At 39.8% G+C, this 23738-nt stretch overlaps 1 protein-coding gene and 1 long non-coding RNA gene across 3 annotated transcripts in view; one reads left to right on the forward strand and one right to left on the reverse strand.

Moving 5' to 3' along the window:
* HSPA4L (heat shock protein family A (Hsp70) member 4 like) overlaps positions 1-6597 on the forward strand; it is a 66884-nt gene extending 60287 nt beyond the window's left edge. The window contains exon 19 of the mRNA XM_048847292.2: positions 178-6597. Within this exon, the coding sequence (XP_048703249.1) occupies positions 178-372 (195 nt within the window). The 3' untranslated portion in view covers positions 373-6597. The remainder of the gene's footprint in view (positions 1-177) is intronic.
* The window catches only part of LOC142071860 (uncharacterized), a 45838-nt gene extending 31550 nt beyond the window's left edge, over positions 1-14288 (reverse strand). The window contains exon 1 of one of the 2 annotated variants that reach the window (XR_012668079.1): positions 14197-14288. This is a non-coding gene — a long non-coding RNA (uncharacterized LOC142071860). Of the gene's footprint in view, positions 1-12187; positions 12322-14196 lie in introns of those variants that run through there. The other variant, XR_012668077.1, reaches the window with a different exon arrangement.
* Between the last annotated feature and the right edge of the window lie 9450 nt (positions 14289-23738).

The following is a 23738-nucleotide window of genomic DNA, read 5'->3' on the forward strand; positions in this document are numbered from 1 at the left end:
TTTTCACACTTTAAATTCTAAAAATCAGATTCCATGGAAAATCTGAACTAAAGACCCCTCTCAATTCTGTTGTGCTAGATAAATGGGAACTTCTTAAATGTATTCCTTAGTACAAGTTTTTAAATGCTTGTTGCACCACTAAATAAACATACTATTTTTTCAATTCTAATATATTAGGAATTGGATAGTTTCTGTAACCCTGTTATTTACAAGCCTAAGCCAAGGATGGAGCCCCCAAGTGAAGCTCAGACAAAAGCCAATGGTGAACACAACGGACCAGTGAATGGACAGAGTGGTGCTGAAGCAAAACCAGATCCAGCAAAGGACAATTCTCAGCAGACCAAACCATCTGGAGAAATGGAAGTGGACTAAATTTTACTTATTTCTTTCCACTTAATTAAAATAGTGCAAGTAACTACAGGGTCCATTCTTCTTTTATGTCTGACATCACTACAGATGTTCAGTTATTCTTAGCTAACTTTCTGTTCTTTGCAGTAGTTTTGAGCGTGTTTTATATTGAGTGCCCTCCAGTGTTCATTTCCATTGATGCTGCTTATGTGGAGCTTTAGCCGAATATAGATTGTAAAAGTCAGTTTAAGCTTTCCCAATATATTTTATATCAAACATACAGAATTGATATATAAATAGCAACAAGCTACCTTATTTAAAGCTTTTATTGTGGATAAACCTCAGTTCCTTTATTCAGAAAAGGACACTGTATTGCACTACTGATGAAGTGTAGATTTAATTGCATCTTTATTTTGGAAAAATATTGGAATTGAAGTGGTGTAAATATTGCCACTTGAAGCACTGACCTTTTTTCTAGTTATTGTACTGTTATTTAAATATTAAAATAGAGGTTAGCTAGTATACTAGTCCATCTTGTTGATGAGAACTGTACGGTCTTTATATTTTTTCATATAAAACATACAAGCTTAGAGAGAATTTTCTTAATTTGAGAATTAAGAACATAATTATAAAATAATACTAGTAAATTGGCTTTGTCATTTGTTCAAAATAATATTCTTGGTTGGCCTCTTCATACACTTGCACCAAATGTACCTGTGCTCATGGTAGACTGATACTAGAGTTACAGTAGAACGCAAAGTTAGTCCTTGTCAATTCTATTTTTTTTTTGGTACTTGTTACTTCTGGTTTTATTGGCTAGATTTCCTATCAATTAAAGCCAATACATGTTTGTCCTCAAACAGCACATCTTATACACCCTTACAGGAGAAATAGTTTAAAAAAAAAAAACCCAAACCCTAATATTGCTTCCTAAACTGGCTTTTAGCATAATTTTGAGGTGTGGATTTAAATCCTTTACATTACTGAAAATTTGAAATGAAAGCAGAAGGGATTATTAACATCCCTCATAAAGATCATTTGCCAATTATAGTGTAAATAGGCAACAAGTACATGAATTATGTGTAGGAGATGTATAAGTTCCAGACAAATCCAAGCAGATTTAGAAGTGTTGAGAAACCAAGGTTTATTTCAAATATATATTAGACTTAAACTGAGATCAACCTATGTGAATTTAACATAGTAAAAATCTACAGCCTTGTCCAATATAAGTTGGAGATCTTATAATTTAAAAAAATGGCACCACTATCAAAATACTCCATAATAATGAGGAAGACATGCAAAGGGCAGTCATGACTTGCTTTCAAATGTTGTCTTGTTGAGCTAATGGGCTAGTGGGAAAAACCTCTAATCTTACACTTTTTTACATTAACCTAGGAAACAGTTTCATTTGAAATGGGAGTAGTAGTATGTTTTGAATCAATCTTTGGTGAATCCTTTCCCTAAATTTTCCTAAGGTAAATTCTGACATGATTAGATGGTCACTGTCATATGCAGTGTTGACACTCAGGAAAGTGCAAGTGTTGTAGCACTTCCTAGGAAGAAAAAAATCCCTACCAGAGACTGAGATGAGGCCATAAAAATGTTATCTGCCTGTGATCAAGTCTGGCTCCAAATAGTACATTTAAACTATTTGGCCATCTCGTCCCACTGTTTTTGATCACACATTCCAAAAGTAAGTTGTTAAGTGTCTTTATTCTGGGTTAAGCTTGTTACTGCTGTAGCTTGACTCTAAGCAAAGATGTAAATGAATGCCCTAAAAGAGAGTTGAAAGCCTGACAAGTACTTACTCCTTAATATACCAATGGAATGTGTAACACACACACACAAAAGGAGAAGACAGTACCCCAGACTGTGTATTTTGACTGCAGTTCTTTCAGGGGAACTGTCTGTCTGTAGGATTTGATAGTTCATAGGGTCTTGACAAACTATCCAACAGAAGACAAATACTATCTTCACCTTCAAAACAAGTTTAACAAATTACATAAAGATGTACTGCTCTATAAGTCACAGCAATAAAAAAAAATGTTGATTAATACAAAAGGCTGAAGCTAACTAGTTAACCTTTTGTTTTTAGAGACATGTAAAGTTTCACTTTACATGCGAGTCATTTAACATCTTTAATGTAGAAAACCTACATATATTTTACTGAAGGGGAATAGATTTTACCATTTTTGTCTTTAAGACTTCAAAAATTCAGACCTTCATTGCAAAATCTTAATTCCCCCAAGATGAAAAAATTGACCTTATTTAAATTCTAACTGTCCTTTTGAAATAGGATTTAAAGTAGTTTTTCCACACTTCCTAATGTTCACACAATTGGTTGTCGTCCCGTCCCCCCCCCCAGCTACAGTACTTCCTAAGTTAACAAAATGTATAACAACATAGTTCAGCTTTGCATCTTACATCCCAGTTGTATCTGGCATGGCCTTACTTCAGCAGTACTGACTGGTATTCCAATAATATGTCAATCTGCTAGAATGTCAATTTTTGAATATAATTAAATTAACTAGAGGTAAAAGTTCATTGAGGAAAAATACCTGTTAGAGGCCTTGAGACAAAGTAGCAAAAAAAAAGCCATAAAAATGTTTGTATGGTTTCCAGATTGATTATAAAAGTTTTTATAACATCAAAAGCATAAAAGAAAGAGGCACTTTAAGTATAAATGTAAGGACAATAAATATTTGAAGGGTTGTACAAAATGATCTTAAACTGACATGGTTCATATAACAATTATGTAGAGTATTCTAAACACTTTCTGCTACTTACGTGTGCTCTCCCTCAGTCTTTTCTAGGTTTATGATGGTAATGGTCTGCAGAAAAGAAGGATATTATCCAAAAGTCTGTCAACACTGGTACAACTTCTAGATTTATTCCATGAGTAGCAGTGGGTTACCAGGAGTTTAAATTCACCCTTCTGATAGTCTTGGGTTAAAACTTGTAGTCTCTAACTTTGAAAGCTTCAAGAGTGTATTGTGGATATTATTGATATTCTAGCAGGAAATCTTACCCTAGCTCAAATTTTGAAAGGACTCCTTGAGATTCATAAAATAACTGCTAGTAATAAAAATGGCCACACTTTTTCAGAATCATTTATATTGGCACACTTGCCAACCCTAAGAACAAGCTATCATCGTAGGCAATGTGACATACCATTAGAATGATACGCTTGTTTGAGTACACAGTACTCTAGCAATAGTGTATTTAGACTGTCCTGGACCTATGTTTGTGTTTATGCAATGAAAGAAGGAGATGGCTAGAACTTAAATACTGGTATCTTAACCTTGATTTTTTTATAGCAGTTCACACATCTGATCTGTTTTAGAAGACCACTTAAGTTTTTTCCTGCAAGGGAAGAGGCAGATGCAGCAGTACCTTTAAAAATGGCATGGACTTTCTAGATCCAGTGGGAGTCTGTTTTATGGATGTATCAAAAAAGTGAGCAGAGAATGGCTTTCAAGAACGATCTTGATTAAAGATTAATTGGCTTAATTCCATACAATAGCTTAAAATACTGAAAAAGAAAAAAAACTTTACATAAACATACTGGTAAATAGAACTACAGAGCAAACATTGTGGAAGGCAGAATGTGTCGCTTTTCATTAGATGGATCAAAAAAAATCAAGAGCTTTGGTTTACAGTTTATTATGGAGTCATGAAAACAGCTAATTGACTTTAGTTCAAAACTTTTTGTATCTTACTGGCTTTCTTAATCTAGATTTGCATCAGTTTTTGAAATGCACTAGCAAGAGGCTCTTCCTTTTAAGCTCTGCTTCACAATATGTCCATTGGTTCATTATACAGGAATCTTAGATTATAAACAAATAGACTGAAAACACAATTTTAGAATTAGTTTCCCAACTTCTGATTAAACACAAACTGATTCTACTGCCCTCTTCCTTTGTCCGTTATTAACCCTTTGACTACCTTGGTCATTTTAGTCTGGCACCCACACAAGTTGCTGAGTAGGATTAAAGATGCTTTCCTTTCTTCCAATCTCTGAATTCTCTATTTGATAGTTAAAGCATTGTGCTTCTGTACATACCTGAAATTTACAGCAGGAAACTTAAGCATACTGCAGCTGCGGCAACACTTTACACCTCCTTTGAAGTACCAGTGACTGAGGGTAACTTAGGTCACTGTTACACAGCCTACAAAGGTGAAGCTGAGATGTATCATAACAGAGTTGGAACTCCACAGCACGAGTGCCTGTTACAACTTACATATGCAGTGAGGGGTGGTTTGATACTTCAGAGTGAATGGAGGTTGTTAGTCTAGCCATCAACCTGTGGCTTTAGCTGTTACTTTTTCAAATGATGGTCCAATGGTTTCCGCTATAGTCAATTTATTTAACATAGGCTGAAAAAGTTGAACACTTCCCTGTATTTCTTTCACCTAATAGAGATCCTTTTCTCTGTTTTAGAGCTCTCATTATCTAAGTATTCAACTCTGAACAAGACTCAAATATTGCATATTTTTGATATCCTTTCCCCCCCCCCCCCCATTGTTGAATGGAAATCACTGAGCAGGGTCCTTTTTTCCTGAGTTGGACTAACTGCATGGTCTTACCCAGGCCCCACTCCTGCTCTTCCCTCAAAAAGACCCTCCCCTTTTGATCACAAAATTCTTTCCTGGTCACCCTGGCTTTACAATCTGTACTCTGCTCCAGTTTCTTCACAGATCAAACCTTGAACTGTAAATGTCTAAAATGTCTAGGTTACAGTTGTGGGAGCAAGTTTGTTGATCTGCTTCAGAGAAGGCAGCAGATCTTATAGGACATTGTTCTAATTTCCTTCGTAGCAGCCATGATAGCTATGACCTCCATCCTTCAGCAGGGCTTCTAGCTCCAAAAAAAAAAAAAACACAACCCACCACTGATCAATTTATTATTCAATTGAATTTCCATCTCGGAGGAAATTAAGCACAACTTTTCTCACTTATACCTGCTTTGCTTTATTATGTATAGGCTTTGCATTATGTGTTATGCATCTGACACCTTCCTATATGTACCTTTTTCCTTCAATTTTAAGGTATCCCACCTTTCCTGGGTTTAGGCTTTAACTTTCATTTCCTATGTCAGAGCCTTAGACCCCTGTTCACAATTATCTTTACTTTTTACCTCTTCCCCTCCCCATTTAACAGATGGACTCAGTCAGACAATGGTAAGAGAATTCCCTGCTTGAAAGGCTCTAGATTAACAGCCCTTTAAACTGAAGTCCCTGTTTAGTTACAGGTCGTGATAGTGCCTGGCAAGTTTTCTTACACTATTCTACTACTTAATATCCCTTAACCAAGAGAGAAATCTTGCTACTTGTATTTTTAGTATCTTAGTACAGTAAACTTTCTGAAAAGCTATGCATCAGAACAGTGGTTCTAAAAAAAAAACCCTGAAAACAGAAAACTTGTTACAGAATATGGGAATAAAAAAATCCTGTTACAAGAGGGGTGAAACATTGACTATTCAAGACTTCTCAGTTAAAGGTTATTTTTCATTATACTTTTTTCATTTGTGACTACAAAACAGCTGGAGTGCAAATATAAATCTTATATGCTTTAGAAGAATAGTAAAGTAAATAGTAAAGAATATTTAATGTTTGTTTTTCAGTGAATATTTTAAGAAAAATTCTGGTGATCTGGTCAACAGTGTCTAACAATCCAACAGTTACATAAATGAGTAAAATAACTAGCATGATTCCTTTATAGTTACATATGATCATCTGAAATATGCTGCCTCATGAATATTTTCTACTTGTTTGAGTTTTGTTGCTACAGTACTGTCGACCTCACATAACCATTAACCCCCCCCCCCCCCCCCAAAAAAGCAGGGATTTTTTTTTTGTCTGAAACATCTACCTTTGCATTGCAGAAACCACTGCAACGTTATGATTTGAAGAATGCATTTTAAATTGAAAATGAAGTTTGAACTAAATACAACCACCCATATTAAAAGTGCTGAAAAGTTATAGTTAACTGTGGTTCATGACAAGGTAATAGTGATTGGATGTTGCATATTTGTTTGTGTTCTAAACACATTTTCAGAAGGCGGGAGGAATGTGTGAAACTTAAATAGACTTACAGCAGTGTTAATGTATGTAAATTACATCTTTATATTAGTGATAGATCATGTGCAAATTGACAAATACTTAAATTTATTTTTGAATGGCAACTCAGATTGTTGAGGTTGTGTATAATTTATAATAAATACATATAAACCTGCTACTTGAACCGTAATCAAGCCCCCCTGTGACTTTTTTTTAAATAGTGAACCTTTCTGCAACCAACTCAGGCTGTACTCAAGTTTTTTTTCTTTTCTTTTTTTCTTCCCTTCTTCCCTTGCGTAATGGGAATAGCTATTCCCAGGATTGATGCTGATTAGAACATTGAAGGATTCACTTTAACAGTGTTTATAATACATCCAAGAGTCTAAAAAGATGTAATGAAACTGATTTTGTGCAGCTGAAAATATAAAACAGTAGCACTTACATTGGCTACATCCTGATGGGAGTTTTCAAATGTACTGAAAAAAATGCAAACCATTTTGAGGAGCTAACCTGTACAGCAATTAAGATACTATATTTAGACCAGAAGTGACTCAGTCCACCTATATTTTCTACTATATCTATATTCCACTCAAATCATCATACTAAATGTGACCTCATTGCTCTCAACAGGAGTGCTGCCAGTGAAATCAAGTGACTTTGCTGTAGAAAGTAGTGGCAGGTTAACTGGCACTTAAAGGAATATAGTCTTATTTAGAACTTAAGCATGAAGTCAAATCCTTGTCATAGGAGACAGGACCACCATTGGGTCATATCCCTCCCCCTCCCCCCCCCCCATGAGGAAGAGGGGGGTTGTCCTACTGAGTGCTTCATAAGCATTGCTGTGGCAAAGTGAGTTAGAATAACTAAAGTGTCACAAGTAGACTCTCAAAAGACCAAAATACAAGACTCTTTAGTACAAGCAACATGCAAACTTAGTATAACAAAGACTAGAGAGCTTTGTTTTTGTTTAGTGTACTGCACTTTAGTCATATGCTGTTGCAGCAACAGAGCAGTCTTCAAAGAAACATGTAATTCCTCACAAACATTAGCAGCAACTCTCATAAGAAACCTCATTTTAAACAACTAGATTCAAGTTGGTGTCGCTTAATGTGGCTATTGCACAGTATTTTTCAGTGGTAATTCTGAGCTTTACAGAGCATTATTATCCACAATTTAGATGGTAAAACTGAGGGCACAGGTGAAGTAACCACCTTGGATAAGTCTGACTGCAAATCCTTCCAGCTTTAACCAATAATCCACATTCATTAAAATGGCTTTAGGTGCTATATAACCATGCTGACACTATACATCTATTAGAGTACATTTTGCTCAGAGAGATCCAGCTAGCTGTTTTATAAAGGTGAGTAATATCCCATTATTCAGATATGGAAACAGTGTTTGAGTCAGGGCAAGGAGTGCACAGAACCCATGTCTTGACAGTGAGTAAACTCTAACCACCGAACAGGAGAAGTGCTACAACAAGCTTATGCTGTGTGTATTATCTTATTTCTAGAAGCCTAGATTGTGACAATAAGAAAACGTTTCTTTGACTAGTCAGTGGCAAGCTTTGGGTGAGACATGTAGGCAAGCCCTATCTTTCAGCCTTTTTTGTATAAGAATGGATCCCTGATGATGATTTCAGTTGCCTCTCTATTTCTGTAGTTACAGAACTAGACCTACACATACAATTTCTTAAATTTATACTTGTGTAATGATCTGTTTTGTTTGCTGCCTTTCTTGTTATGCTGCAGTTAATGTGAATTGGACCGAACAAGCATACAGAAGCAACTGAATGAGCATAGGCTGCTTAGGAATCAAAGAATTAGCTACAGTATTTAATATGTTAAAATAAGCAAGGTTTGTGGATCTAAGTCTTCACAAATAATGAGTGGACAATTTAGTAGCTAAAGGAATTATTTTACCAATCATTCCCTTTAGCTGATCCATTGCCAGACACTATGACTGTTTATAATGAGACTGAACAATCTGGTGGTAAAATTGGATAGTCCCTAAGCAGATCTATAGTCATACTCAAGAACTTGTACTGAAGTCTTCACACCAGTATGCTTGTTCTGGGTTTTCTAGGACATCCACCCCTATTTCAGCAGGGGATTGGCTCCTCCCCTCCATGCTCTTTCACTTAGCTGTTGAGGGACATGCTTACCCATATATGCTTTTTCCATCTGTTACCATCAAATAGGTGTTCAAACAGAAATGAGTTCCAGGCTGTGAACTTCCTGCCACCCTTTTGCTGCTTCCTAGTCTGAAAAAGGGAGTGGGAGCCAGTAACTAAAAGTAGGTAGTTATTAGGGAGAGTGCCAAGATGCAGGCCTTGTTTAAATGGGGACACTCTGGAAAATTCATCCAGATTAATACAGTTTAACTAACCACAGCTGTGGAGAGCTACTGATTCAGAATTAAAGTGACCTTAATTTGGTTCTCATTAAGGCCACATTAATTCTGAATCAGTGGCTTTCCACAGGGGTTTAATAGTTTAACTAAGCCACCTTTAATTCACACTTTCAGCTAGTTCAGATTAATTTTCCAGCCTGTCCCTGGGTAGATATGCCCTCAATGTAGAACCACTAATGGTCTCACCAGAATTATAGAAGTTAGCAAATTCCAAAGTTACATCCTGGGGGCCCTGGCTACTGCTCTGAGGATTGTCAATCAGCTCACGGACTAATTGCCACTGTTCTTTAGTTTTGAAATACTTAATGAAATTAAATGTTTTAATGAATGTTTAGCAAATGCAATAGTTATTGTGTTACTAGAGCTAGGCAACCATTTTCTGACATTTACTGTAAAATGTAGTTTCAAGTTGACAAAATATAGTTTTGGCCAAAACAAATTTCAAGCTAGAGTCAGAGGGTGATTTAACTGCTATTCTTACAACCAGTGGAGGATGAAGTGGTGGTACAATATGCCCCAAATATCCTATAATCCTGTGGCTAGAGCCTGTACTTGGGATATGGGTGACCCTGGCTTAAGTCCCAAAACTGCCTCATGCAAGGATTTGAACTTAGGCCTCCAACATTGCTGGTGAGTGCTCTAATTGCTGGGCTAAAGGGTGCTTGTGTGGGGTCTCTCTCTCCCCATCACTCATGTTGACACTGTTCTAATTTTGTATAAATAATGATTCATTGGAGCAGAAACACACCCAAGTTCAAATTGCTGCGTCAATGCATGGGATGGGGGAGTGGCGGCCTTCTGCTTTGTGAATGACATTGCTAAAATTCCCTTTGCTTTTAGTAACTTTCTTGTTCAGTCAGCACACTAGAACAATTGCTTAGCAGGACTCTGCTACAAAACAAGTCTTGCTTCATCATGCTTGATTTCTGCAAGCCTGTATGTTGAGTTTGTTCATTCTGAAGTTTAGCATGCCTGAAAACCAGACTACTAGGAGTGAATGTCTTTCTACCCTAGTATAGAGTAACAACTGTAATAATGCTTAGTCTTTCAGAGTGGTTTTCATTTTTAGAGTATTATGAATATGTATGGGGCTGTACATGTAGACTGCATGACTTTAAAGTAAGTACATAGATGGGATAATTGCTGTGTGCCATAGTGCAGGTTCGTACTTGCAGGGTGTACTATAATGTGCTCCAAGGACAGTATATTCTTTTGTTGTGTAGACTGCCTAAGTTAGCTGAATACAGTGCATCACAACACCTAGGATCTTTGTTGCAAGTTTCATGACTAATTGTTAATATGTTTAGATTTAAAGTGTGGACTAAACCAATACCAACACTGAGGTGACAAATTTTTAAAAAAAAAGGTCTAAAGAATTTTGGAGAATTAACCAACGTTGTGCAAAAAGATCAAAACAAATCTCCATTAAAGAAATGGCAGACTATATTCTACTTTGGGCTTTATTCATCCCACATATTGTGCAAGTTTAGAGAAAGTGGCTTTTGCAATAGATACTCCTCTACCCTGATACAATATGGTAAAGCATTTCCCCTCCTCCCCCCTCCCTCCCAGGCTTGTGCAAGCCTGGGAGGGAGGAGCAGCAGTGTGTTCAGGGGAGGAGGTGGTGACCTGGGGCAGGGGCACAGGGAGGGCTGCAGCAAGTAACAGGGCAGGGGGAGGTGGCACAGAGGAACCGCTCCCTGTCCCAGCTCACCTCTGCTCCTCCTTCGCCTCCTCCCCTGAGCATGCCACCACTCCACTTCTCCCCCTTCCCTCCCAGGCTTGCAGCGCCAAACAGCTGATTCGCCAGAAGCCTTGGAGGGAGAGAAGCAGAGCAGCGGTGTGCTCGGGGGGGAGAGAGCGCGAGCAAGTGAAGGCGGAGTAGGGGGCCAGGGTAGGGAGCTGCCGGTGGGTGCTCTGCACCCACCAATTTTTCTCTGTGGGAGCTCAAGGCCCAGAGCACCCACAGAGTCAGCGCCTATGACAGCAGCATGTCTGGCTCAGACATGCTGCTCTAAGCAGTGTGTTAAGGGGGCTGGGCCAGGGGCAGAGGGTCAGTCAGGGGGCAGGAAGTAGGTGGGAGAGATGTGGGCAGGGCCAGGCTGTTTGGGGAGGCACTGCCTTCCCTACCCAGCCCTCCATAGCAAGTTCGATATAACACAGTTCTACCTATAACACAGTAAGATTTTTTGGCTCCAGAGGACCGCGTTATATCGGGGTAGAAGTGTATTCCACAGTATGGGGCCCTGCTGATGTTTGATTCTTTCTTCCCCTACAGAAAAGCATAGAATGGCCTAAAAGCCATGGTGCTTTTCAAACAAGTGGCATTTTGCAGAGGAAATAGTCGGAGATTACAGCATTTGTCATCTCTAAGCAGATGCCCATTGTGAGCAGGGCTAAAAGTGCCATGCACTGTCTTCAGTGAGAATCTGACAGACATGTTAAAACTTCTTTTGAGTGTCCACATTCAGGGGATGTTTTAAAAAGCAGGATGAACCAGTGCACAGAAAACTGCTGCTGCTAACAAACTGGTAGGTGATAATTACACAAGTATCTACTTTTCTGAGAAACAAGTAGATTTTAAACACACCCACTTAATTTAGCATGACCCTTGTCATCCTCTACAAGCCCTTTAAAATGCCCCTGAAGCTCATGAAGGCGAGTACCTTTGCTCAGACTTTGCTTTCTGCCTTTCTTTCAGTTCTTCTGCAATTTCATCGTCTTATCAGGCTCAAAGGAGAAGCCACTTGACTATGAGGCTAAATAACAAAAATTATTCACGTGCGACAGTAACTGCAGGTGGACCAGTGCTAGTACAATTTCATGCATATATTTTTCATCCAGAAAGTTGCAGATATGCAGCAAAACTTTGGGTCAAAATCCATAGAAGGCTAATGGGGTTACAAAGGTGTTACTGGGAGGAGGACTTGGCCTTTTTGAACCTTTATATTATTGGTAATGAAAAAGGAAAGACCCAGAGTCCATGCTGCGTTTGTAGGTCTTGATGTTATGAAGGAAAAGTCACTGTCCCCACCCCGCCAAGAGAAGCAGGTTTGATATGGTGTCAGTGAGATACAAATATGTAGTACATACAACCATTTCAGTCTGTTCTATGAGCAGGAAGAAACCAGTATTTAAGGAGGGAATCTCTTTTCTGCTGATCGGTGTTTAAGCACCTTTACTGACATACTCATCATTATCTCAACACTTTCCAATCCTAGAGCTGCACTTTTAGCACAATCATTCATAAACTTTGAATAAGCAGCCCCTGTTGCAGTATGCATTAGTCTTCAGAGAAATGGAATCTTTTCCCCGCAACAAACAGGGTAACAAAGTCAGTCAATATAGATAATGAAAAGTGTTCCCACCTCTGTGCTGTCTGCCACATCTTTCCTTCCTGTGGCACAGCTTGGTTTTATTGCTGACACTTGCCTAGCAGGTGCAGCTGGAGTAGTGTGGCTGTTTGGATTAGGCCTTCTCTTCCAGGACATTTTATCCTTGATGTTCCACGGATCTTTTTGACCAGATGTATCTAATGGTAAAAATTCTCGGTGATTTTTACTCTATGTCCTCATCTCTTAACTCCCAGTCTACAGTACAGCTTCCATTGCTGCTATCATCCTAGGAATTTCATAGATTTTCAAGGGCTGGAGGAACAATTAGATCAAATAACGTCATTTGTGTCCCCCTGTCACTTGTGTCTAACTAAAGCATATCTTCCAGAAAGGCATCCAGTTTTCATTTGCAGACTTCAAGCAATGGAGAATCCACCACCTTGCTTGGTAGTTTGTTCTAATGGTTAATCAACCTCAGCGTTAAAAATCTATGGCTTGTTTTAAATTGCATCAGTGGCAGATTACATGTCTGACTCATGACTTCCCTACTGGCAAAAGTGGAGGGAGATTTCATAACCCTAAAGTGGATTAATATGTTGCTCAGTAACTGGTCCATGTAGATCCTGCTGATGCAGGCTCAAAGTTCCCTAGTGCACTTTAGCATCATGCTGTTTCAAATAGTACTATGTTAAAGCACACTAGGGCACTTTTAGTTCACCAGAAGAGTCTACAAGGACCAATTAGCGGGCAACACATTAGTGCACTTCAGAAATCACACCCCTGAAACGTGCATTGCTGCACCAGGTAGTCTAGCCCCCAAAAGAAAAAGTCCCCAGGAAGTTGGGAATCACTCCATCTGGGTTAACTAGAAACGGACACTAATAGAATAACATTTCAAGGGAGGCCACGTCTATCACTTCTCAAAGCTGACACGGTGGGAAGAATATATTGCAACAAAAGTAGTGGCATGAACTAATAAGAGCAACCCTGGAATATTATATGCCTGTTAATGTCTTTACTTACTCCTGTTTTCCTGTCCTCTCAAATTTGCTTTAAAAAAAATTCTTTATGGCATCCTTAAGTGTATGCATTATGGTACTTTGCCACATTTTATTGTAGCAATACAGAGTGTAAAAGAGATTCTTCTTAAGCTAGATCTATGCTACAGCCACAGGTGTGACCGGCAGCTTGCACAGACATACACGTTAGCTATACTCTAGCCAGCTTGCTAAGAATGGCAGCAAATGCAGCAGTGCAGGCTTCAGAGTAGGCTGTACAAGTATGTACTCCAGGGGATGGGTGGACTTGTGCAGCCCTCCTCAGAGCCTGCACACAACTGCATCCTCACTGCTACGTTTAGTGAGTGTTTACATTTAACTATAGTACAGCTAGCACAGCTATGTCTGCATGAGCTGCAAATCACACCCCCAGCTGCAGTGTAGATGAAGCCCCTTAAGCATCATCAGTTACCACTCTTACATTCTCTTGTAACCCTCTTCCTGAGCCAGCTTTCCTTTGTTCCACATGCAGACCTCAACAAGATCTACAGCTAAATCTGACTCCCAGATGTTCAATGAGTTTGAAACAACAGGTTCTCCCATCTGTTTGCAAAAATTATGAGCATCAGCAAACTAGCAGGCTAAACAAAACAGGCAATATAACAAATGTAAAAAACAATGCACTGAAACTGGCAAACTTGCAAATTTTGGTCTCTTAAATTCGCCACTCTGACCTGCTTTACTGGGACTGCAGGAGCCAACTAAAAGCAGAAAATAATTCCAGGTTAAATTAGGGCAAAATAAAAATAGTAAAAGCCTCAACTATATCTGTAAATGATTCACCCCACCCCTGGATTCCCTCCCAGGGACAGTGTCTTGGAGCTGCTCTGCTCTTTATCCTCCCTTTTCCAGGCCCTTTTAACCAAACTCCACACACTTACTCATTCAATCACCACCCATATTGGATCTGGATTTATTCAGATAAATGAACTCAAAAGGCAAAACTTTAAGTCCCAAAAGTCTGTCCCAGGGCATGGCTCTTACCTCAAAGCCTGGGTGAGTAGAGAGTTTCTTCATAGGATCCATTTAACAGATCCCAAGAGGAGGCCTGCTTAAAACTGACTCCCTCACAGACTTCCCAGGGTCAGCTCTCTTATTAGAAACCAGCTGCTTAATGTTCCCTCCCCACACCAGGTGTTTCTGATCGGCTCATTTAGCAAGCCTGCTCCAGGCAACTCCCCCACTCCCTCTCTTCTCTCATAGTATCCTACTTTGGAGCCTTCCACAGAGCATAGGGAGTGACCCTTATGGCAGGCAGTCCCTAAGAGAGTGACTCTCAATCAAAAGAAAGTCTTGTAATAGTGTATGGGAAAGATAGACAGTGGATGAATGAAGAGAAAGACAAGAACAGAAAAAAATTGTACAGAAAAGAGGTGGCTATCATTTGCACTTGGCTCTACTAGTACAGTCCCCAATATCAGCATGCTTACAAAGGGTTTTTCATGTCCGAAGATCTCAAAGCTGTCTGCAAACTAACACAAATCACTTCACCACTGAAATACAGCCATCTCTGGGGAATAACATGGTTACTACATAACTATGCCCAGCAGCTATCCCCATTGTAAGATACTGAATGAGGAATGTAGCTAGGCAGAATGGAATTGCTTAATTAGAAATTGGCCAGAACATGGGCTGACATCTCTAACCTGAAGAAGAGTGCATAAGATGTTTAATAACCTCAAATAGTCAGCAGCTTGGTTTTATTTTCCCTATGAAAAACTATGATTTAAGGATACATTTATAGATGGAAGAACAAGTGGCATCTTTTTAAAAGGTAAAGAACAACTGTGAAGTTTATTTTACCTTCTAACACTACAGCTACGAGCTCGCCAACTTAGAAGCACTTGACAAAGGGATGGGGAAAAAACCAAGAAGATACAAATCTGTTATGCAGCTATCAGCAACATGTGACAGAGTGAAGGGGCATTGTGATTGAAGGGGGAGGAGAAAGTGTTGCTCACAAGCAGATGTTTCCTCCTCAGGTCCTTGAAGGGCATATTTTGTGATGTTCCAAACATAGATGTAACCCATGTGGTCAGCTGCACGCAGGAGGCAGTCATCATCATGGACAGCCATGTCACTGATTGTAGACCTGTCCTTGGACTAAATGAAAGAAGCAGTACTGAATACAATTACCACAGGTTCCTGGCAGCACAAACCAATTTTTGTTAGTGATACAAGAAGCTCTTCATTCATAATCTAGCTACTTAAATGCGATACTGTCAAGCTGCATAAGAGGAGGGCAGCAAATGCTCCCCAGGATATACAATGAAAACAGGTGGCAGGCTAACCAGCAATGAGACACAGAAAGGAGGGGCTTGAGTCAGACAGATGTATTTACAGACAAAAGGAGGAGCTTGCGTATTTGTTTCTGTGTCTAAGGGTAGGTCTGCACTACAAGTGCAGATGTGACTGTAGCATGGGTAGGCCTGGGCGGTGCGTGAACTACTGGCTGGGGGAGGCCGAAGCAGGGCTCTGGGGGTGGAGTGTGGGTGGGGCCATGCCTGGCTGTTTGGGGAGGCTCAGCCTCCTCTACTCACCGCCCATGTGAGTAGGCATACCCATGCTAGCTTTAATCAAGCTAGCACAAGTAACCATAATAGCCTAGATATCATGGCAGGGGCTTCAGCTGTAGTTGCTATCCCACATACAAGCCTGCCAGTTAACCTGGGTACATACTCAAGTTGCTAACCATCCTGAAGTCCTGGCCATCACATCTTCACTACTATTTTTAATCCATGCTAGCTAGATTAAAGCTAGCACAGGTATGCTTATCTGTGTTACATTTACACCTTCACTTGCAGTGTAGACATACACTAAGGGGGTCCTGGGAGCTTTTTACAAATGATGCACTAAGATACAGAATTAAGGGTAAGACCCAGCATCTTTGTTGCAGAGTGTTACCAAAGTTTAGTACTTGTAGAGCATTTTAGTCTTCAAAATGTTTTACACACTACTAACCCTCATATTACCCTGTCAGGTAGTATTATCCCCATTTCACAGCACTTACAGCTAAGATAGAGAGACTTGCCCAAGGCCAAGAGGAAGTTTGTGTCATAACAATTATTGTAATTTAGCAGTTATTGGTGCTCAGACCAAACCACAATTCTTGAGTGCCTTAGTCTAGCATGCATAGGTCCTATGTAAAACCTATGCTAGAGTCTACCAGGGCTGTTTCTGTTCTGGGTACTTCAAACGCCTGATCAAGAGCACAGTGGGACTACCATTGCAGTTAGCACCAGGTGATTATAATTACAAGTTTACCACAAACCTGGCCTTGTACACCTAGGTTGGCTATGACATCTGTATTTAAGAGTAAGGGAAAACTCCCTAACAAACTAAATCCCTTGATATGCTTTAGATCAGGGGTAGTCAATAGGTGGACCGTGGGCCAAATCCGAACTGCCAGACACCTTTGAACAGACCCCAAAATCTTTTTATTTACTTATTATCGTCATCGGGTTTTTTAATTATTTTCTCCAGTCTGGACCTTGATTATTCCTTGACCAAGAAATTTGGACCTTGACAAAAAATAATTGACTACCCCTGATTTAGATTCTTCCAGAAAGCCCTTTTCTCCTCCAGGCACGTAATCGTGTGCTGTAAAACTATTTAGCTGTACTACTATTTCAAACAGTATATAATATACAATATGACTTAACACTATTGGGGTTTTAAGTATATCAGCCATGTAAGCTGATTGTTTGCTTTAAATTTAAAAATAGAGTAGGACTTTCCTCTAGTTCTCGGGGGGGTTAAAAAACAAAAAAGTATGAATATGACTTAGAATGAGCCCCTACTGCAGTTTGACAAATGGGCAGAATTCAGGTGAGAGAAGCATAAATCAATTAAATACTTCGCAATTCTATAGTGTGTTTTCATCCAAGGATCTCACTGGTTTATAAACATTAATCTAATTTGCTTCATGACATGTACTGGGTAGATAGGTAAGGGGGACTTAAAGAGATCAATTCACCCACCAATGAAATATTCTAGCACTATAGTAGAATAACTGCTTAACAGCAAAAAATCAGGATGACAGGAAGTAGCCAGGGAAATCAAACTCACAAGTGCAGATTAAATACAATTCTGTATTTGCCCTTTGTGACAGAGCTTCTGAAATAAAGGAGCTTGAATGATGGTTACCATGACTAACCATGATAATCTAAGTAAATATTTTCTCAGTTAAACTCCATCTTAAACTCCTATAGTCTACAAATACCAATTTGATTTATCCTTTAAAAATATGGGTTAAAAATTATTGATCCTTCTTTTGTCCAACATAAACATTCCTTTCAATCAAAAACAATTATCAAAAGCATCCATTACCTATTACTGTATTTTCACAGGAATTAATCAACACTTACTCCAATGAAATAAGCAAATAGTTTCCCTCCCCCAAATATATTCCAAAATGTACTGCAACCTGGAAAATCAGAGGACCAAAAACATGTCAATCTGTTACATTTAAAAAAGAAAAGCACCTTGTGCAATTAAACAAAAAACAATGGATGACAAAAAGTTGTAAAAACACCCGTTTCTCTCACAAATTCATATCCCTAGGGCAAGGTGGGATTTCACTCCTGTCCTCAATGGATAAACTGTGACAGCAAACAAGCCACTTACCTAAAACAAAAAAATACTGATTTCTTTACAGCATAGAGCCCCATGTTAGAGATGGAAAGGGGTACCATGGACACCCACATGTCCAGTGCATATATATATACAACTTAACTCCTCCCTTCCCCATCCCTGTACCTGTCCTTTACCTTATTCCAACACCCATCATAGTGTTACAGGTTACTTGGAGCTCCTTGAATTAGCACGCTAATGGTTTAATCCCAAAGTTGATTGAAGTCAATGGAAAACTCCTACTGATTTCAAGGGGCTTTGGGTCAGGCCTTACGACTCTATATTCAGGTAAATAACTTTCAGCTTTAATGGAAACTCCTGCAATTGCAATTATATGGACAAAGATGAACACCCAAAGTCATCTTTCTATGCACCATCATGGCACTTTCTCTTCCAAGATGTACCCCACTATCCTCTGAGCCAGCTGCCACTGAATGTCTTATGAAACCCTGTAACAGCTGGGGAAAAGTCATCTAGGGATGGTCTTTGAACTAAAGGCACTGTACTACAAACAACGGATCCAAAATTCAAAGACAGTTTGAGTAATCTGACACAAGTATAAGTATTTACATCTTGACTGAGCACCAGGTGGCTACTGACAGGATGTTGCCTCCCCTTCATTTCCTAACTTAATAATTATTTAAAGGTAGAACAAATTCCCTTCTAAATTACACTCTATACCAGAGTCTCATGATTTTCCCATGGAACAAGCTCAAACATTCCCAAATCCTTTCAATATCCATTTCCCCTCGTTCCTTGGAGGGAGGAGTTGAGTGACGATAAACAACTAACTACAGAAACCACACCAGAATCTCTGAACCTATCAAAGACTTTAAACTTTTTCAAGCAGCAAAATACTAGAAATGGCAAGGGATTCAGGAACAATTTCTTCACTATGCTAGTGGTTCTCAAAATGTACTTCATGGACTACCAGTGGCCTGCAGAGATGTCCCTGTGGTCCACAGAATGACACATTTTGGGAAAGGAGGAGCTGGGAATTGAGGGCTTGCAAGGAGAGGTGGTCCTCTAACAGGCTCTCTCTTCTATTAAACTGTCTTCAGAGTGAAGAAGTTGGTGATCCACTGCTCTTAGATTTATTAATCTAAATACTCTGAGTCGTGGAGTTTTCTGTACTTGCAGATGGTCTGACTATAATGTGTTCAGATAAGATCCCAGAGCCTGGCTGCTTTTAGTTTTTACCTCTCCTCTAGTCTCCCACCCCTGAATTCCATTCTGAGATGAGCCAGCAGCGTGCATGGGCATATCTAGAAAAGGTCACCCCTTCTTCATGTACCACAGTGTCCTAAAGGGTGTGTGACTCTCCTATACCCAGTGCCCACCTTCTTCTGTGACAGGTTCTGTTGAAATCTGTGTTGCCAATCTGGACCGAACGCTGCCACTGGAGAATTCTGTGTTCAATATCAGGTTGAGACTGGGTTTTGATTCCATTTCAGACGGTATTTCCCTAAAATACAGTATTTTATTCCATTCTCAGCTGCTTTTTTATTTCAACTTTACCTCTGGGTCCACTTGACACTAAAGAAGCTGCTGTTGTCTTCCTTTCTGACCTTGACTGGAGAAATGTGACTTTGTTGATGATTAAATCCTCTGGGGAAAAGAATGGAAATAGCACCTGAAATAGACTGGAGTCTAGCAGAGAGGTACATAAGCAATCATGTGACACCTATAGTTGTTGTAGCAAATATTGTTACACTGTGATGTTGTGTCCTTAAACTGAACCTGGACACTGTGAAGTCAATTTAACAGTCTGAACTGGCCTGAGTGGATCCTGATGGTGTGCACCACAAGTTCTCTAGTGTGGGCTAATGTAGTCCCATTTCAAACCGTACTGTATTAACCCACCACTAGTGAACTTTTCGTGCATGTCAGCAGGATCTACACATGTCCGTTAATGCGCAACGTGCTGGTGCGCACTAGAATTTACACCACTCTGCTGCAGACTAATGCACTGTTTAGACAAGCCCCAAGTCTCTAAAAACTAAAAAAATATCTAAAATGAGTAACTGTCTCATCAGTTGGGTGAGTAGCCGGATATATTTTGGTATGAGAAATGTTTAACATAACACTTCGCATCTTTGCAACATATGGAAATGCAACATTCTAATTTAGGGTCTGGTTCTAAAAGGGCTACAGGATTGGGCCCTCAGAGTGTAAACTCTTTAGGATAGGGCCTTTAACTTTTAGTTGTCTAAAGTACTATATAGAGTTTTAGTGCTATAGAAATAATCTCAAAATGCTTTTACAAACATTGCATGAATTAAGAAGAGGTAGGTATTATCAGTCCCTTTTTCAGATGGGAGGAAACTAAGGTAAAGTGACTTACCCAAGGTCACATGGTTAAATCAGTGGCATAGCCAAGAACAGAATCCAGAACTCCTAATTTGCAATCCAGGACCTCAGCTATCAGGCCATGCTCTCTCTCAGTAGACCACTTTTTAGGTAGGAAAAGTCACCAATCAAATCGAACCAAACCAAACCACACCACACACACCCCTCATGAAAAATACCCAGAATAGGACTTTGGTTCCTTTGGAGCAGAGGGGCAATGAACAATACCTAGAAGGCACTGTGGTAACGGCTACAGTCAAGCAAATAGTTTTGGTGAGACTATGAGGAGATGTGGCATTTGTTTTCATAGAATCATAGAATATCAGGGTTGGAAGGGACCCCAGAAGGTCATCTAGTCCAACCCCCTGCTCGAAGCAGGACCAATTCCCAGTTAAATCATCCCAGCCAGGGCTTTGTCAAGCCTGACCTTAAAAAGCTCTAAGGAAGGAGATTCTACCACCTCCCTAGGTAACGCATTCCAGTGTTTCACCACCCTCTTAGTGAAAAAGTTTTTCCTAATATCCAATCTAAACCTCCCCCACTGCAACTTGAGACCATTACTCCTCGTTCTGTCATCTGCTACCATTGAGAACAGTCTAGAGCCATCCTCTTTGGAACCCCCTTTCAGGTAGTTGAAAGCAGCTATCAAATCCCCCCTCATTCTTCTCTTCTGCAGGCTAAACAATCCCAGCTCCCTCAGCCTCTCCTCATAAGTCATGTGTTCCAGACCCCTAATCATTTTTGTTGCCCTTCGCTGGACTCTCTCCAATTTATCCACATCCTTCTTGAAGTGTGGGGCCCAAAACTGGACACACTACTCCAGATGAGGCCTCACCAATGTCGAATAGAGGGGAACGATCACGTCCCTCGATCTGCTCGCTATGCCCCTACTTATACATCCCAAAATGCCATTGGCCTTCTTGGCAACAAGGGCACACTGCTGACTCATATCCAGCTTCTCGTCCACTGTCACCCCTAGGTCCTTTTCTGCAGAACTGCTGCCTAGCCATTCGGTCCCTAGTCTGTAGCTGTGCATTGGGTTCTTCTGTCCTAAGTGCAGGACCCTGCACTTATCCTTTTAATAACAATACTTTTAAGGTATTGCTTTCTGAAACTGAAAGACTTTTCATTCTTTGATTTATTCTCTCCACATGTTATAAATTCTCCAGGATTTTGTTATCAAAGCAATTAAACTGCAATAAAATTTACTGCTACCAACCTGTCCCATCCTCCAGGACTGCCCTGCTTACAGCACTGAAACGACTACAAACATGTCCCGAGATGAGATTCCATATGAGAATTTCACCATCATAACTGGAAGAGGCCACGAGATTCGGAGGGCAGAAGGACATACATAATACATCATCTTTGTGACCATTTTCCTGGATCATTTGGGTGACAAAAACATTTTTTTTTACAGTTGCTAAAACTTCACCCCAAAATTAGATATATTACAAGTCTTCCTAAGGAAAAAATCAAAACAAAAAAACAAAACCCATGTGCCAAGACAAAATAGGGGATAATAAAACCAACATTCTGAATGAAATATCAATGAGAATTCAAGTACACTCTGTTTTCTGGAAGTGATACGGAAGTCATTTCTTACCACACTGTCAATCCAATCCATTTGTGGGCATGGCCCTTCAGATGCTTCACTATGAAGATCCTAGGATTAAAAAAAAACACACTTAAATAATGTATTTTTCTCTGGGGAGCCATCAAGTGTTGTTCAAGGAAGATTGAAGAAGAAGCTGTTGTCCTAAGGAAGCATATAAGGGTTCTGGAACTAGGGGTGCTGGGGGCGTGGCAGCACCCCTGGCTTGAAATGGTTTCCATCATACACAGGGTTTACAGTCTTGTTCAGTGGTTTTCAGCACCCCCACTATAAAAATTGTCCCAACATCACTAGAAACACACCCTAATGTACAAGAACAAACTAACAATAACAAAGCCAAATGATAAGCACTTAGTGTATCTTCCTGCCTGTAGGAAGTATACAGCGATACAATAGGAATGAGAAGACAGTGTGGTCTAGTGGACAGGGCATTAGACAGAGTCAGGAGACCTGGGTTCTGTGCCTGGCTCAGCCACTGTGCGACACTGAGCAAGTCACCCTCTATTACTATTGTTTGTACACAGAGCTCAGTGGAGCCGCAACCTCAGTTCGGGCCTCGGGGTGCTACTGTAGTAGAAATAATAAACAGCTTATAACTTAAAGCAGAGCTATACTCTGAAAAGTGACTCAAAGTGGCATCATAGGGTTCTAAATTTCTCACATAATGATTCCAACTCAGATTAGTTCAATTTAAAAGATGAGCCACTCTTTACTTATAGGGAAAATACTGATCTTCCTGTCCCAACCAACAGATATGATGTACCTTTTCCAAAATAAAAACGTTATTTAGCACACGTTAAAGGAAGAAATAAAACAGTGTTTGACTTGAGGAAGCTCTGGATGGTTGCTAGTCCACAGGTTCTAAACCACTTTCTTTTTTTATAGCTTCTGAAACTTTTTTTGCATTGTAACATTGGTTGTCAATGTTTTCCATACCATGATCCTATCATCTAGGCCAACCTTAAGCTTATTTAAAAATAAGTCTCCTTTTAAATGAAGTGGAGATTAGAACAAAGTGTAACACTAGTTTCCCTTTTTTATTTCAGATAGCCTTAGTCTACTGTTATGAATCTTGGTACAAAAAGCATTAGTTGTACTTACAAAAGGTTTCTGGGTCAAATTCAACTCATTACTTACATAAACGTCACGCAAGCAACGGTGCTATTCTGGATGTTGACATGGATGAGGCACAAGGCTGAAGGGCACAGGCTCCAGCTGCTTGAGAAGTTCAGGCAGCTAGTAAAACTGCTTTTAGCATGCTCTAGTGTGTGATTTTAATTACACATTTGAAACAACTGGTTAATGAGTATGTGCAGAGTCAAATTTCAGCAGCCAGTGAGGATCCTTCTTGAAAAATGGCTATGGAAAACCCCCAACAGAACAAAACAACTTATTTCCATAAGGAGCATGAAATAATTGATTCTCCCAGCATCCCATCCCCTCTGTACCTGTTGCTGTAAATATCAGCATATGTGCAAGAGGTGACTTCATCATTTGAAATGCCTGCTGAAAAGGAGAGCAAATGAGAGTATGTTCTTTGTATTTTTCTACACAAAAGTTGGAACCAGTGGAGAGGCTGTTGGTTATTCCACTACCTTGCTTAAGGGTGTGGATATATCGAATGGCGCTACAATCCCATTTTTTCAGGCTTCCATCTCTGCCACCAGTGATCAATCTAGAGACAAAAGATTTCACTGTAACTGTTAAGTACTTCTAAAAATAGGGGATAATGCTTTGTATTAAGGGTCTCTTAAGTCTACACTGCAATCAGAGATGTGACTGCAGCACGTGTGGACATATCTGAGCTGGCTTTGATCTAGATTGCTTGAAGAAGAATACTAGTGAAGCCACAGCAGCACAGGCTGTCGAACCTCACCAGACACTGAGTATGCCCTCAAGCAGAAAGCCCATGACTCCCGAGGGAATTCTG

This window comes from Caretta caretta, chromosome 4, assembly GCF_965140235.1.
Source record: "Caretta caretta isolate rCarCar2 chromosome 4, rCarCar1.hap1, whole genome shotgun sequence".
NCBI lineage: Eukaryota > Metazoa > Chordata > Testudines > Cheloniidae > Caretta > Caretta caretta.